Source organism: Pantherophis guttatus, chromosome 1, assembly GCF_059756535.1.
Source record: "Pantherophis guttatus breed Tessera chromosome 1, ASM5975653v1, whole genome shotgun sequence".
Lineage (NCBI taxonomy): Eukaryota > Metazoa > Chordata > Lepidosauria > Squamata > Colubridae > Pantherophis > Pantherophis guttatus.
In genome coordinates, this window is record NC_142063.1 from 125,964,860 (window position 1) to 125,977,737 (window position 12,878).

General features: G+C 36.4%; 1 protein-coding gene across 2 annotated transcripts in view; it reads right to left on the bottom strand.

Moving 5' to 3' along the window:
• IQCB1 (IQ motif containing B1) overlaps positions 1 to 12,878 on the bottom strand; it is a 24,364-nt gene continuing 11,486 nt past the window's right edge. For both annotated transcript variants that reach the window (XM_034422670.3, XM_087881750.1), the window contains exons 6-14: positions 12,614 to 12,713; positions 11,715 to 11,887; positions 11,005 to 11,114; positions 10,511 to 10,620; positions 7,662 to 7,804; positions 5,601 to 5,749; positions 4,138 to 4,263; positions 3,164 to 3,320; positions 1 to 1,163 (exon numbers count right to left, since the gene is read on the bottom strand). In XM_034422670.3, coding sequence (XP_034278561.1) covers positions 937 to 1,163; positions 3,164 to 3,320; positions 4,138 to 4,263; positions 5,601 to 5,749; positions 7,662 to 7,804; positions 10,511 to 10,620; positions 11,005 to 11,114; positions 11,715 to 11,887; positions 12,614 to 12,713 — 1,295 coding nt within the window. In that variant the 3' untranslated portion in view covers positions 1 to 936. The remainder of the gene's footprint in view (positions 1,164 to 3,163; positions 3,321 to 4,137; positions 4,264 to 5,600; positions 5,750 to 7,661; positions 7,805 to 10,510; positions 10,621 to 11,004; positions 11,115 to 11,714; positions 11,888 to 12,613; positions 12,714 to 12,878) is intronic.

A 12,878-nucleotide genomic window follows, 5' to 3' on the forward strand; every position in this document is an offset into this window, starting at 1 on the left:
TTAAAAAAAGATGTTTATTTAAGTAACTCAAAAGATATATGAATTTGATCTACAAAAACACATTCAATACTCTGAGCAAACACAATCGTCCCAGTCGACTATAATTAGAGATATTGAGAAAGAGATGGTTTTGAAAATTTGTCATCATCCTAGACATTAAATAAATCTTAAATTCAGTCTGAAATTACTCAGAATGTCCTAAGTATGCAGAAATAAAGAAGGGGAGAGAACAAGGCTTTTAAATCAGGCAGAATAAATTAAAACATTGCAATGACTTAACTAGAGCAATTACAGTACTGATTTCTGTAACAAAGGATTTAAAATAATCTGAATCCTGCTGGGGTGATTCAGAACACTCTATTTATTTTCCTAGTTTAGATACGGAAACCTCTTGCTTCACAAGTCTGGAATTCTGTTTTTGTCTTTTAAAAGAATAGAGCTTTTCTGTGTCTATGAGAGGAGTTGAGGAATCACCAAGCACATCTGGTAAAGTGCATGCAGCCAAAAGGCTTATATTCAAATTCAGATGCTATCTTAACAATTAAACAGGCAGAAAGACTCTATATTATGAACACAGGATGATTATTCACAAGAAAAGCTATTCCCCAACACATATGCATACATCTATGATAATTTGGGATCTCCCTCCTTGTTTATTCTGTGTACCCATAGTTCTAAATCTACAGCATCCAGTTTTAAATGTCATTTAAAAAAGTCAAAATTATACAATTCTTAGTGTATAGAAATGTATACAATACACTTCTACAGATCATCTGAAATTATCTGAGCAGTCAGATTCAGACTTTCTACACAGAGTTCAATATCTGGAATGTAGAATTTTATTATGAATTCAGAAGATAATAGTTAATACATTTTGGGGGGAAATCATGGGAGAAAAAGTGCACAATTACTTCTTTAGAATATGTTGTATAATAATCATGTTCTGCTTCCACCGATGAATAAAGTCTCCAATTCAGCAGTTGCAGGATCCACTGAATCAACCTCTTCTTTAAAGAAGTCTTCTTCAAGTTTCTTCCACCAGGGCCACTGCATATATTTTAATATTGTATTATGGGATTGTTTGGCTTTAGCTACCACAGGAACTGATCTGCTCATAAAGACATTCAGATCCTTCATGGTACATTCTGAGAGACTTGGAGCACCTATGGCAAAAATACATGTCATTCTTTAAAAGACTTGGTTAACCTTCTCTATATTTGCAGTTTTTATCATCTTGTTTTCAAAGTAGCATCCTACAGTGATGCAATAGGAAATACATATAGGAGCAATGCAGCTAAAGTACACCGAAGCAAGTTCTAACAAGTAAAGTGCATACTACATAACACTTGTGAAAGGAAAGAAACCAAAGACAACAGAGGGAAGCATGTAAGGGTGAGAAATTAGTGGTTGTCCAGATCAAAAGATGATAAATAAAAATCATAATGTTTTTTCTTGGCAGTTTGAAGTAAGGTTGTATATAAATAAGATTGAATGTATAAGAGTTTATGTCTAACATATGTAATTTGCTATCATAAGATTCATTTATGATCGCAACTTGCTTTAAAAGATTAGAACAAACTACATTTAATCTGAAACTAATTTTTCAGGTTTTAGAGCCCAATTGAATTTTATCAGCAAATCCTTTAAAAGTATAGTACATTTTACTACTTATTTTGTGGTAGAAAACAATAAAAAGCTCTCCCCCTGCCCCGATTATTTATTATGTTTTATCTTAGATGAAAATATGCTATGTTATAAGTATATGGTTTGGAAGTAGAGATCAAATTTAGGGAAGACTGAAAATGATAGAAGCAAAACTATAACCAACATTTTAAAAGGCAAGTCTATTCACTCCTGAAGAACTAAACAACATTGGTTATATTACAGGCTAAAATTTCTACATGGAAGCAATTGTCAAGGATGGGACTAATAACAGAGAGCATGTGTTGACAGGTAATATAATAACAGAGTGGGCCAAAACTGACCATAAATTATTCTCATGGGGAAAGTATCACTTGAATTTTCTAACACAAAAAGCCTCTAGTGTTGTTTCTGAAGAATATTGTGGAAAATATTAGACATACTGAACTAGCAGAAATGGCAAAATTAATTTGTTTGATTAGAGAAAGATCAATAATTACATTTACTAATGACTGGGAAGCCCTTGTAGACATATTACTAAAAAAAGAAAAGAACTTATAATTTATTGGTTTGAACTTAGAAAAATTTAGGGACAGAAATAGAAATAGTTTAGGGACAGAACAAAATTATGATATAACCTGGGAGAGAGCGAGGGTAAAATATATCTATAAATGTTGCTGTCAAGAAGATTGGAAACAGCTTCTTTATAATCTTTCCTTTTCCAGTTCTTTATATATATATATATATAAAATATACAAATGTATGTATGTATCATATATGTATGTGTTTACATACATTACATACATACAATACATACATACAATACATAATATAAATTTATTTATATCCTGCTTTTATTGTTTTACAAATAACTCAAGGAGGTAAACATATCCAACACACCTTCCTCCTCCTATTTTCTACAACAACCCTGTGAAGTGAGTTGGGCTGAAAGGGAGTGAGTGGCCCAAAGTCCAGCTGGCTTTCAGGGCCATCAGGTTCAGCATACACCAAGGTGATGCACTGCTCCTGTTGCTGTTCTGTCTATCAGCCAGATAATCACAAGGACTGGATACAGATACATGTGCCAGAATGGAACTACCACTCTGCTAAATAAATGAAAGATGTATCTATGGGTCCTCTAGTCTCCTCCAGAATAAGAGTGCTAAGATCATATGCGTGTGATCATGTGTTTATGAAAACATTAGAACAGCTCAAAACTGCAAACTGAAAGCATATGATATATTTGCCAAAATGTTCATGGTAATTCTTTCAGCACCTCCATATGCATGGGTAGGATAATGGTCAATGTGAAAAATAGAATTTTAGAACCATAATACTTAAGCATCAACAGGCTATGTGAATTCATAATTTACACAGGAATGATGATCTCTGAAGAAAATTCAAGCTGGGTGAAGTAGTGTCTACTTGAATAATTCAGGTGTGATATTAATCAGCATTCACCACATCAGAGCTAACCTGGGAAGACAATCAATGCAAAACCAAAATAAGATAAGACACATACTTAACAATTGATCCACATCTGTGTGAACTTGGGCTAGCAAAGCCTCTCGATGTTGTTTTGCTTTCTGATCTTTTCTTTTTCTCAGCATATAGTGGGCTAGTTTTTCCTGGGCTTGATGATGAAGTTCTCTGCTCATTTCTTCTGACATTGCAGAAGCCTGGAGAAAAATTACAGTCTCTGTCACCATTAACAGTTATCAGCTTCAAACCTTTGTAAGGGTCTGCAGGACAACATTTGCATTCCTTGGGAACTGGTGAATCTAATCACTGTGCTTCTATGTTTTCTCTCTGAAGCCACTGATCCATCACTGAATTAATTTCGTTTCTTAATTAAGGTTCAGGAAGAAGCAACTTCCTATTATTAGATTAAAGAAAAGACCCAAACAACCCTACCAAATATTTTATGTTTCCCATATCAAATAAAAGCAAAGCAGGTTATCCATGGCATAGTTTCAGTTTATATAGCTATAAAAATTTACAGATTATTGGCATGTTTTATTAGGTAAAGGGAATAGAATTAAAGAAAATATGTACATGGATTATAACTTCAAGATTTGAAGACAATGCTGTAAAGCTATTACAGGTAGTCCTCAAGTTATGACTGTAATGGAGCCTGCCTATCATGGTAGTAACTCTTGATAGCTGTAAAATGGGTCAATCACATGACCAACCTGATTTTACAAAGTTTTTTGTAAAGGTCATTAAGCAAATCACAGTGGTCATCAACTGAATGTGGCCCTTAAGTGAATCAATGGTCTACTATGGGTGCGGAAACCAGATGTAAATGCCAGTTTTCAGCAAAACTATTTAAAATGTAGTCATATGACTGTGGGATGCTTCAAAGGCCCAAAGCTTCTTGGATGAGAAGCAAAACATCTTCTTCTTCTTCCTCAAGGAAAAAACAGTCCAGTTGCCTTTTGAAGAAAAAAACACTTTTGAGACCATCCAGGGGATAGGGATGTAATGATGACTTACTGGGTGCAATTTGATATAGCTTTCCACCTTTTGCTGCAATGATATCCTCTGTTCATCTGAAAGAGATTCAGGCTGTTTCCAGAGAGAATATGCCTTTCTTCTTTTCTTTTCCAAGAATTTAAGCACCTTATTGAAACAAAATATTAATAAAAAGTGTCAACCCTTTACAGAATCTTAATATTTACGTAGGTCAGGTTCATGGAATACCTTCTCAGTGAGCATGGAAATTTTAGAAAACGAAATGTTACATCAATGCTATTTTCAATGCAAGACCAATCCTGATGGATCACATTTAAACAGCTACGTATGTTAGAACATTTTTAGTGTATCTTCCTAAAACAACTGCCATATCCTGGACCCAGCAGTTTTCTCCATACCCTCTTCACGCACGGGAAAGGAGATGGATCCTGTAATGCTGGCCATGAGCCCTAATCCTCCATGAATGACACTCATTCTTTACAACTCATTCTAGTAAGTCCTGAAATTGAACTGGTGGGAAAACATTAGAGCTGCAGATGCAGCTAATGTTGCGCCTTCACGTTTTAAAAAAGACATCAAGAAGGGACTTATTTGAACCATAAAGTAATTACAGAGATTAGATTTAGAATTGCCACTTATTACTGGGTTGAAGAAGAAATATTAAATTTAGGGTTTTCTTTGGTCAACACACTATGTAGGAAGTCCATAAATCCATAAAAAAAAAAGAATATCCTTGGTAAAAGATATCAAGAATCAATGTACCTCAGTATTTTCTTTGCTAATTAGTATCTACAGCAGCATTTTTGCCTTGGTAGTACAGTGGTCTAAAGCACCCTGTTATTAAGAACAGCTGCCTGCAATTACTGCAGGTTCGAAACTCGCCAAGGCTAAAGGTTGACTCAGCCTTCCATCCTTTCTAAGGTAGGTAAATTGAGGACCCAGTTGTGGGGGCAATAAGCTGACTTTGTATAAATATACAAAAGAATGAAGGCTATTGCTTAACGCATTGTAAGCCGCCCTGAGTCTCCGGAGAAGGGCGGCATATAAATCAAATTAAAAAAAAAAAAAGTTGTGACAAAATCACAGGGTTTTTTTTCCCCCCTCTTGAACCTTTTTTTCAGGCAGATAAAACTAGAACAAGATTTACTTCAATAATGACAGCCTGGTTCAAGCCACTTAATTTAGAGCATCACTGACGTAAGGAATAATTTGACTAACTGGTAGCAAGATTACAAAAACAGGAATAGTTTTAAATATGCTATTTAAATACTGTTCCAATGTAAGTCTTGCAGACCAGACCTTCTGAAACATTGCTTTTAATAAAGTACTTAGATTTTTGTAGACAGCAGTGTTCCATGAACATCTTAATTTACAAATTTAAATTAGAAGATGCAGGGGAGGTCCTGAATTTGAAATGTTTTTTTTTTTTAATATACTGATGCAAAATGTTTTGTATCATACCAACAGTTGATTTACATACTGACCGCTCTCTGAATGAGGACAGCTGCTTTATATTCCTTGAGATTTCTTTTTTGCTGATGAAAATTTCTCCTTGCTTTAAATGCTCTCCAGTATCTTTGGATGGTTAGGGCTGCTTTCTCTTTCATTTCATGCATATGCTTATCTATTTGACCTGGGAGATAAAGAGCATATATTCATTATTAGAAAATCAGAATTCACACAAGCAGAGATTTGAATTTCATTCCAGCTAGATTAAAAATGCAGAAGAGAAACCATACAGGGTTAGAGTAAAACATTTTTTTAAAACAGAAAACCACTATAGTTACTTGCACCATCATTTTGTAGACCATAGCCATCTAGGCAAAGCAAGCTTATCTGCTACCTCATGGATATGCACAATCACATCACAGAATTGATATAGACCCCCAATTTGTACTCCACCCAGAGATTGCAACTGAATTCTAAGTTTTAATACGACAGGACCGCAAATATTATAACATGATTATTACAGATGTGATTTCATTTATAATACCTAAATATTTGATAATACATTATTATTGTGCTAGCCCCATCCTCTATTTGTGCATTATATAGATGTTATACCAAATACAACATGTACTGTATGATTCATATACATTTTAATGCACCTATCCTGAATTATGCCTTTGTTAGTCAACTTTTTACTACACATTTTGCCCTATTCCTTTGATAATAGATCCATCATAAATTATAAAAGTCCTTTAAAGCAGTGGTCACCAACCAGTGATCTGTGAGAAAATTGCGGTGGTCCGCGGCGCACCTGGGTGGAGGAGCTGCTCCAGGATGAGAAATGGCCAGTCCTGTGACTAGAGCTCTGGAATATTGGCTAGGCAGCTCATGGTGGGGCTGTAAATCTCCACTGTAGAGGGAGGTTTGTGCAACTTGCAACTCAGCCCTCGCCAGCTGGAATGAGGTAATGGTGCAGGTGGGTCGAAGCAACGGGTGGCGGCAACCCCGGGCTGTTTCTTCCCCCTGTTGTGGCTTCTTGTCTTCTGAACCCACCAGTGGCTGTCCCTGCCCCTCGCCCTCCCTTCCCAGTTACTCCTCGCCTGGCAAGGGAAGGGCAAGGGATGGAGATTTGCTCCATATTCCAGAGCGGGAGTGAAGCTTCGTCTCTTGCTGGATCTCGCAGCCATTTCTTCTGGCCCTTGTTGGTGCTCCGTGCACCTTGGTCTCTCGGGGAGATACTTGACTTCCTCTCAGCCCCAAGATACTGGCTGGTCCATGAGATGAGAGAGAGAAAGAGAAAGAGAATGACAGAGAGAAAATCAGAGAGAATGAAAGAGAGAGAGAGAATGAGAAAGTGGGAGAGAGTGAAAGAAAGAAAGAAAGAGGGGGAGAGAGATGAGAGAAAGATGGGGAAAGAGAAAGAATGAAAGAGTGAGAGAGAGAGAGAATGACAGAGAATCAGAGAATGAGAGAGAGAGAGAGAGAATGAGGAAGAATCAGAATGAGACACACAGAGAGAAAGAGACAGAGAATAAAAGAGAAAAAGAGAAAGAGAGAATCAGAGAGAATGAGAGAATCAGAATGAGAAAGAATGAGAGAGAAAGAGACAGAGAATGAAAGAGAGAGAATCAGAGAGAGAATGTGGGAGAGAGAAAGAGAGATGAGAGAAAGGGGGAGAGAGATGAGAGAAAGAAAGAGTGGGTGAGAGAGAGAGAATGAAAGAGAATCAGAGAGAATGAGACAATCAGAATGAGACACAGAGAGAAAGAGACAGAATGAAAGAGAGAGAGAATGAGAGAGAATCAGAGAGAGAATGAGAGTGAGAGAAAGAGACAGAGAATGAAAGAGAGGGAATCAGAGAGAGAGAGAGAAAGACAGAATGAAAGAGAGAATCAGAGAGAGATTCGTATTAGTGGTCTGAGGGATTTAAAATTCTGAATTTGGTGGTCCCTGAGGTTCACAAGGTTGGGGACCCCTGCTTTAGAGTATCAATGATGTCACCTTGGGGAATAAAGCAAAGATAAAAAAAAATCAAAATTAAAGTGAAGGGGATACGTGTCCCCTAATGGTTCCTCATGGTTCTGTAATAACTATACCTGCATGGACAATTTCCAATAATGTCAGCTGCCGCTCATGAAACAGCCTCATGGCTCTTTGTCTCTGAAGCTGCAGTTGTTGACGGAGACACTCTTCTTCTCTCTGTCTTTTTAAACTTTGTAATTCCTCTTCTCTTTTAGCTCTATAAACAAGTAAAAAAACAACAACCCACTGAAAATGCTGTTTTCAACATTTAAACTGTTTCCAGTTTTAGCACAGTTTAGGGCTAAGTCATGAGAATTTCTGCCATTTGCTCTTCCACAGACCAAAGTTGCCTAGCCATTTGTAGACAGAAAGAGTTAAGGGACTTCAAACATCATGAAGTCCAGCTTCCTGCCTCTTACTATAGTGTTCCTGAGAAGTGGCCATTCAGCTCTGCTTAAACTCCTTTAAGCAATTAAGGACAATTAATTGCAATGTTATTTGTTTCTTAATGTATTACTGACATTCACTCTTAATTGCCTGATGGAGGAAAAAAGGAAATAGATTGCTCCACAACACATAGCCAAAACAAATCCTCCCCAGAGTGGACAAAGCCATATTTTTGGGAATCTTTTTTATCTGGGGAGGTCTGGGCTATTTTTAAAGGAACGGCATTATTTTTGATTAATTTTGCAATCTCTAGGTAATTCTTGTGGGGTTTTTTTTAGGCCCCAGTTTAGTACCTATTCTAAATTCTGAATATCAAAAATAAACTCATCAGTGACTGCCTAGACTCCTGCCCTCCTTGCCCTTCCATTTTGAAGACATGGCCGTGTCTTCCTCTGGTCCCATATTATTTTATAGTACTTAATGAGGTATGCTAGTATGTGATAGTAAACCTTAGTTTACTTAGTTGAATCTAAAAGCAAGATCTACTTCAGCTGTTTTCAGCAATGGCAATTAAGCACTTCTGAGAAGAATCATATGAAGAGTAAACAAAAGCATTCTTTTAACACACACACATACACTTATGTATATGAGAGTGTCATTTTGGCATAGTGGTTAAAGTACCAGGCAAGAAACTAGGACACAGTGAGTTCTAATTCTACTTAGGGCATAAAGCCAGATGGTTGATTGTGAGCCAGTCACTCTCTATCTCGGCCCAGGAAAATTGCAAGAGCAAATTACTCTTGAAAATATTACCAAGAAAACTGCAGGGATTAGTTTAGGCAGTCCCCTGGAGTCAAGAGTGACTAAAATGCACATACATATACACAAATTATTTATTTAGCATAGAATAACAGAGTTGGAAGGGACCTTGGAGGTCTTCTAGTCCAAACTCCTGCTTAGGCAGGAAACCCTACACCACTTCTGACAAATGGTTATCCAACATCTTCTTAAAAACTTCCAGTGTTGGAGCATTCACAATTTCTGGAGGCAAGTTGTTCCACTGATTAATTGTTTTCACCATTGAATTTAATTTTGTTAGATAGCGCCCAATGTTCAAGTCTGTCAAGATCCTTCTCTATCTTAAGCCTATCTTCTGGAGTGTTGGCTCTTCTTGCTAGCTTGGTGTCGTCTGCAAATTTGATGAGTTCCCCATCTATCCCCTCATCCAAGTCATTGATGAAGATGTTGAAGAGTACTGGGCCTAAAACAGAGCCTTAGGGTACTCCACTGCATACTTCCCTCCATGTAGATGCAGTTCCATTGAGGACTACACGTTGAGTGCGATTGGTTAGCCAGTTACGAATCCATCTGATGGTGATGCTGACTAACCCATATTTTTCTACTTTATCTGGTAGTATGTTATGGTCTATTTTATCAAATGCCTTACTGAAGTCCAAGTACATTATGTCGACAGTATTCCTCTGGTTTACTAATTTTGTCACTTTGTCAAAGAATGCAATGAGATTAGTCTGTCATGATCTGTTTTTGACAAATCCATGTTGGCTTTTGGTTATTACTTTATTTGCTTCTAGGTGTTCGTTGATTCGTTGTTTGATTATCTTTTCCAGAATCTTCCCTGTTATTGAGGTCAGGCTGATAGGTCTGTAGTTTCCTGGATCTATTTTTTTTCCTTTTTTGAAGATGGGAATTACATCAGCTCTTTTCCAGTCCTCTGGCAGTTCCCCGGTGCTCCATACTCCATGTATGCATGCTGGGATCAGGCAATATAATTTATACCTTATATAGTGGTATACACTACACTATATAGAGTGTAGTGTAGCAATGAAGCATGGAATTTTCATTTTGAAAATAATCTGCAGGGTTGAAAATCCATGAATGAAATCTGCCCTCTAGTGGATTCCTCAAACAAGTACCAATTAAGAACTTTTGGTATTTTTATAAATAAACCAGGGTATGGTTATAGCATAGTCCAACCACAATAAAAAAAAAACATTAACAAATAAAAATAATTGGGATATAAAGCCATAAAATAATTCCAATTCAGCACCATATCTTTACCAGAATATCATGAATGCAAAGAAAGGAATTAATCATAGTAGTATTAACAAAATTGCCTCTAGATAAGATGGGCACTATATAAATGTAATAAATAAATAAGAAATAGGAAAAATATGTAAGCCTCAGACAATGCATAAATACAGAAGGGAGTGAAGAAATTCTAATCTAATTCTTTCACTCTAATTCTTCAGAAACAAGTTTCTTCTTAGAAGATCAACACAGAGAAATTATGCCTATTGTGACTTTAAATACCGGTATAAGTTTATTCCTCCAAAGCCTCTGGATATCTCCAGATTAAAAAAAACATACACATGGAGATTTTATTCAATAAATACATACCTATGTTGATGTCCCTGGCCGGATGGGAGGTCTGGAAAATCCTTATACTGTAGCTTTACTTTCCAAGCCATTTTAACAATACAATATTGTTTTCACTTTAAAAAACCCAGAGTTTTACCTAAATTTCCTTTGCAAGATAGTTATAGCTTTTGGAAGCTGCCTTAATCTTTTTCGCGTCTGATATCCTCTCCAAGATGCTTGGATTAAACACGCTGCTTGATGCATTTTCTGAAATCAACAAATTAGCTTATTTATTTTTCAACTACTGCGTGTGGTAATTAAATGGTTGTAGATGTTAAGAATGTACATTCTCTATGAACTTTATTTGATTTGACAATTTTCTAGTCTACATTCCAACCAAGGCTGGTTTATAATTTAATTAGAAAGAGATCTGATCCAGGTTTGGAGATATGGCAAACTCCCTATGAAGAATTAAGCTTACAATTTCAGAATGCTTCTACAATAGTTCTCCTTCATATAGCCACATTCCAATTATGTGACCAGATTAGAAATTATGAAACACGTATGAATACACTGGTAAGATCTAACATGAGCTACCTCCACCATACACAGAATTCTTTCTACAAAACACACAGTATACCTGTGTCGTACCTGTGGACCACAAGAACTGGAGTTTTCTGCATCCAGCAAATCCAGCAATTGATTGAGATTCTTGTCAAATCCTTTGCCAGTCCATTGCTTGCTTAGAAGAGTATGTAGCCCTTAATAAATGAGATGTGCTAAGATAAATATGCTACTTGGTTAAGAAAAAGTGCTTGTTTATTCACCCTACAGATGTCAATTATAAATTACTAGTGGCACAGATACTAAGATAAGAGTTAGAATGTTCCACACTAAATGTACACCAGTGGCAAGAAGTAATGAAAGAGCCAAAGAAAAGCTTAATTAATTAATGGATTGATTGTACAGGACATGATAATAAAACTTCCTGCACTGAATGCAGGTGAAAGGCAGTATATATATTCATAATAAATGACTGACTGACTGACTGAATAAATATATCCATTGCTTTTTCTAGTATATGATTATGGCAATATAAAACATATATACATATTATGTCCTTCAATTATACCTGTTTTACAATACATAATGATAGATTCCTTTACAGGACTTCACCCATAATATTCACTGTTTCAAAACAATGCCCAATTAATACATTTTACAATCAATAACATGAGTGCTAAAGCTGGAGAACCAATACATGTAACGAACTGTTTGGATTACAGTTACTCCAAGGAATGTTCAATGCCAACATTTATTATTCTATAATATTTTTCAAAATCCAATTTTTTTGGACAAACCTTTGTAGCGAGCATTCACTGTGATAACAAGTTGGGCATCAGATTCTGTGATCAAAAGTAACAGTTTAACAGTTGCATTTCCTCTGGCAGGGTTGGTGGTAGAGGAAATCTTGTAAATAAGTTCATCCAGAAGGAAGTGTAGGGCCTCTTCAGTTATTTGAACTAATGCTTTACTGAGAAATCCAGAAAGAGAGGAAATCATATTGGAATAAAAATTGTGGATGGGAAATGGGGCAGGATTAGACGAACCCCAACCATATTGTAATATAAAAATACACTAAATCCTTTGAATGAGGCTCTACCAACTCAAACGTCAGGGGACTCCAATATCCATTTATTTGATGCATGTCAGGTTTCCCACCCCATCTGCCTTTTACAATTTAAAAAATGTAATAAATGAGAAGGTGGCATGTTGCAAATGAGCCCCATGAGCATCCTGTGAACAGAGAAATAATAGGTAACTGAAGCCGTCTGATGCTTCAGTTGGCAATGTTCTACACTGGCTCCCAAGAGCTACTGAGAAAAAATAATAGGAGTATCTCAAGGACAGTATTGGCAGGCACCATTTTTTTTCCCAACAGATGCTCTATATCCGGCTACATCCCTGCAATAATCATTTCATGAATAGGGACGCACCTCTCTCAGCATTCATTTTGTGAAAGCCTCCACCTATGTCCAACATGCCAACCATGTCCACCAGTTAACAAAAAAATAAAGGGGGGGGGGAGGACGCTAGCTTTAAACTATAGCCATAATCTTGTATCTCTTGTTTTAGAATGAAGAATATGGAATTATGAAGATGAAAAGCTAATTAACCTGGAGGAGCTATTCATATTTTAGGATGAATTTCAAACTAATTGTTTTTAATGTTAAAAAGATACACTTTGGTATATAATTACCTATTGGTCCTTAAAATATTCTGCAAGAGTGACAGAGTCTGGGTTGTTGTTTCAGCATCATCAGTTGTCAGCAATTGCTGGAAGTGTTTATTTTGAAGCACTAGTGCAAAAACAGGAAATCTATTTCAAACAGAAGTTCAATCTATGCTAAATTTTATTTCAGGGGAGGAGAGTGGGAGCTAACAGCAACCCTCTAAATGCAGATCACAGGTGAATCAGAAACTATAATAACATTCATACCCAATGAATGTTATTCATTGGCTTG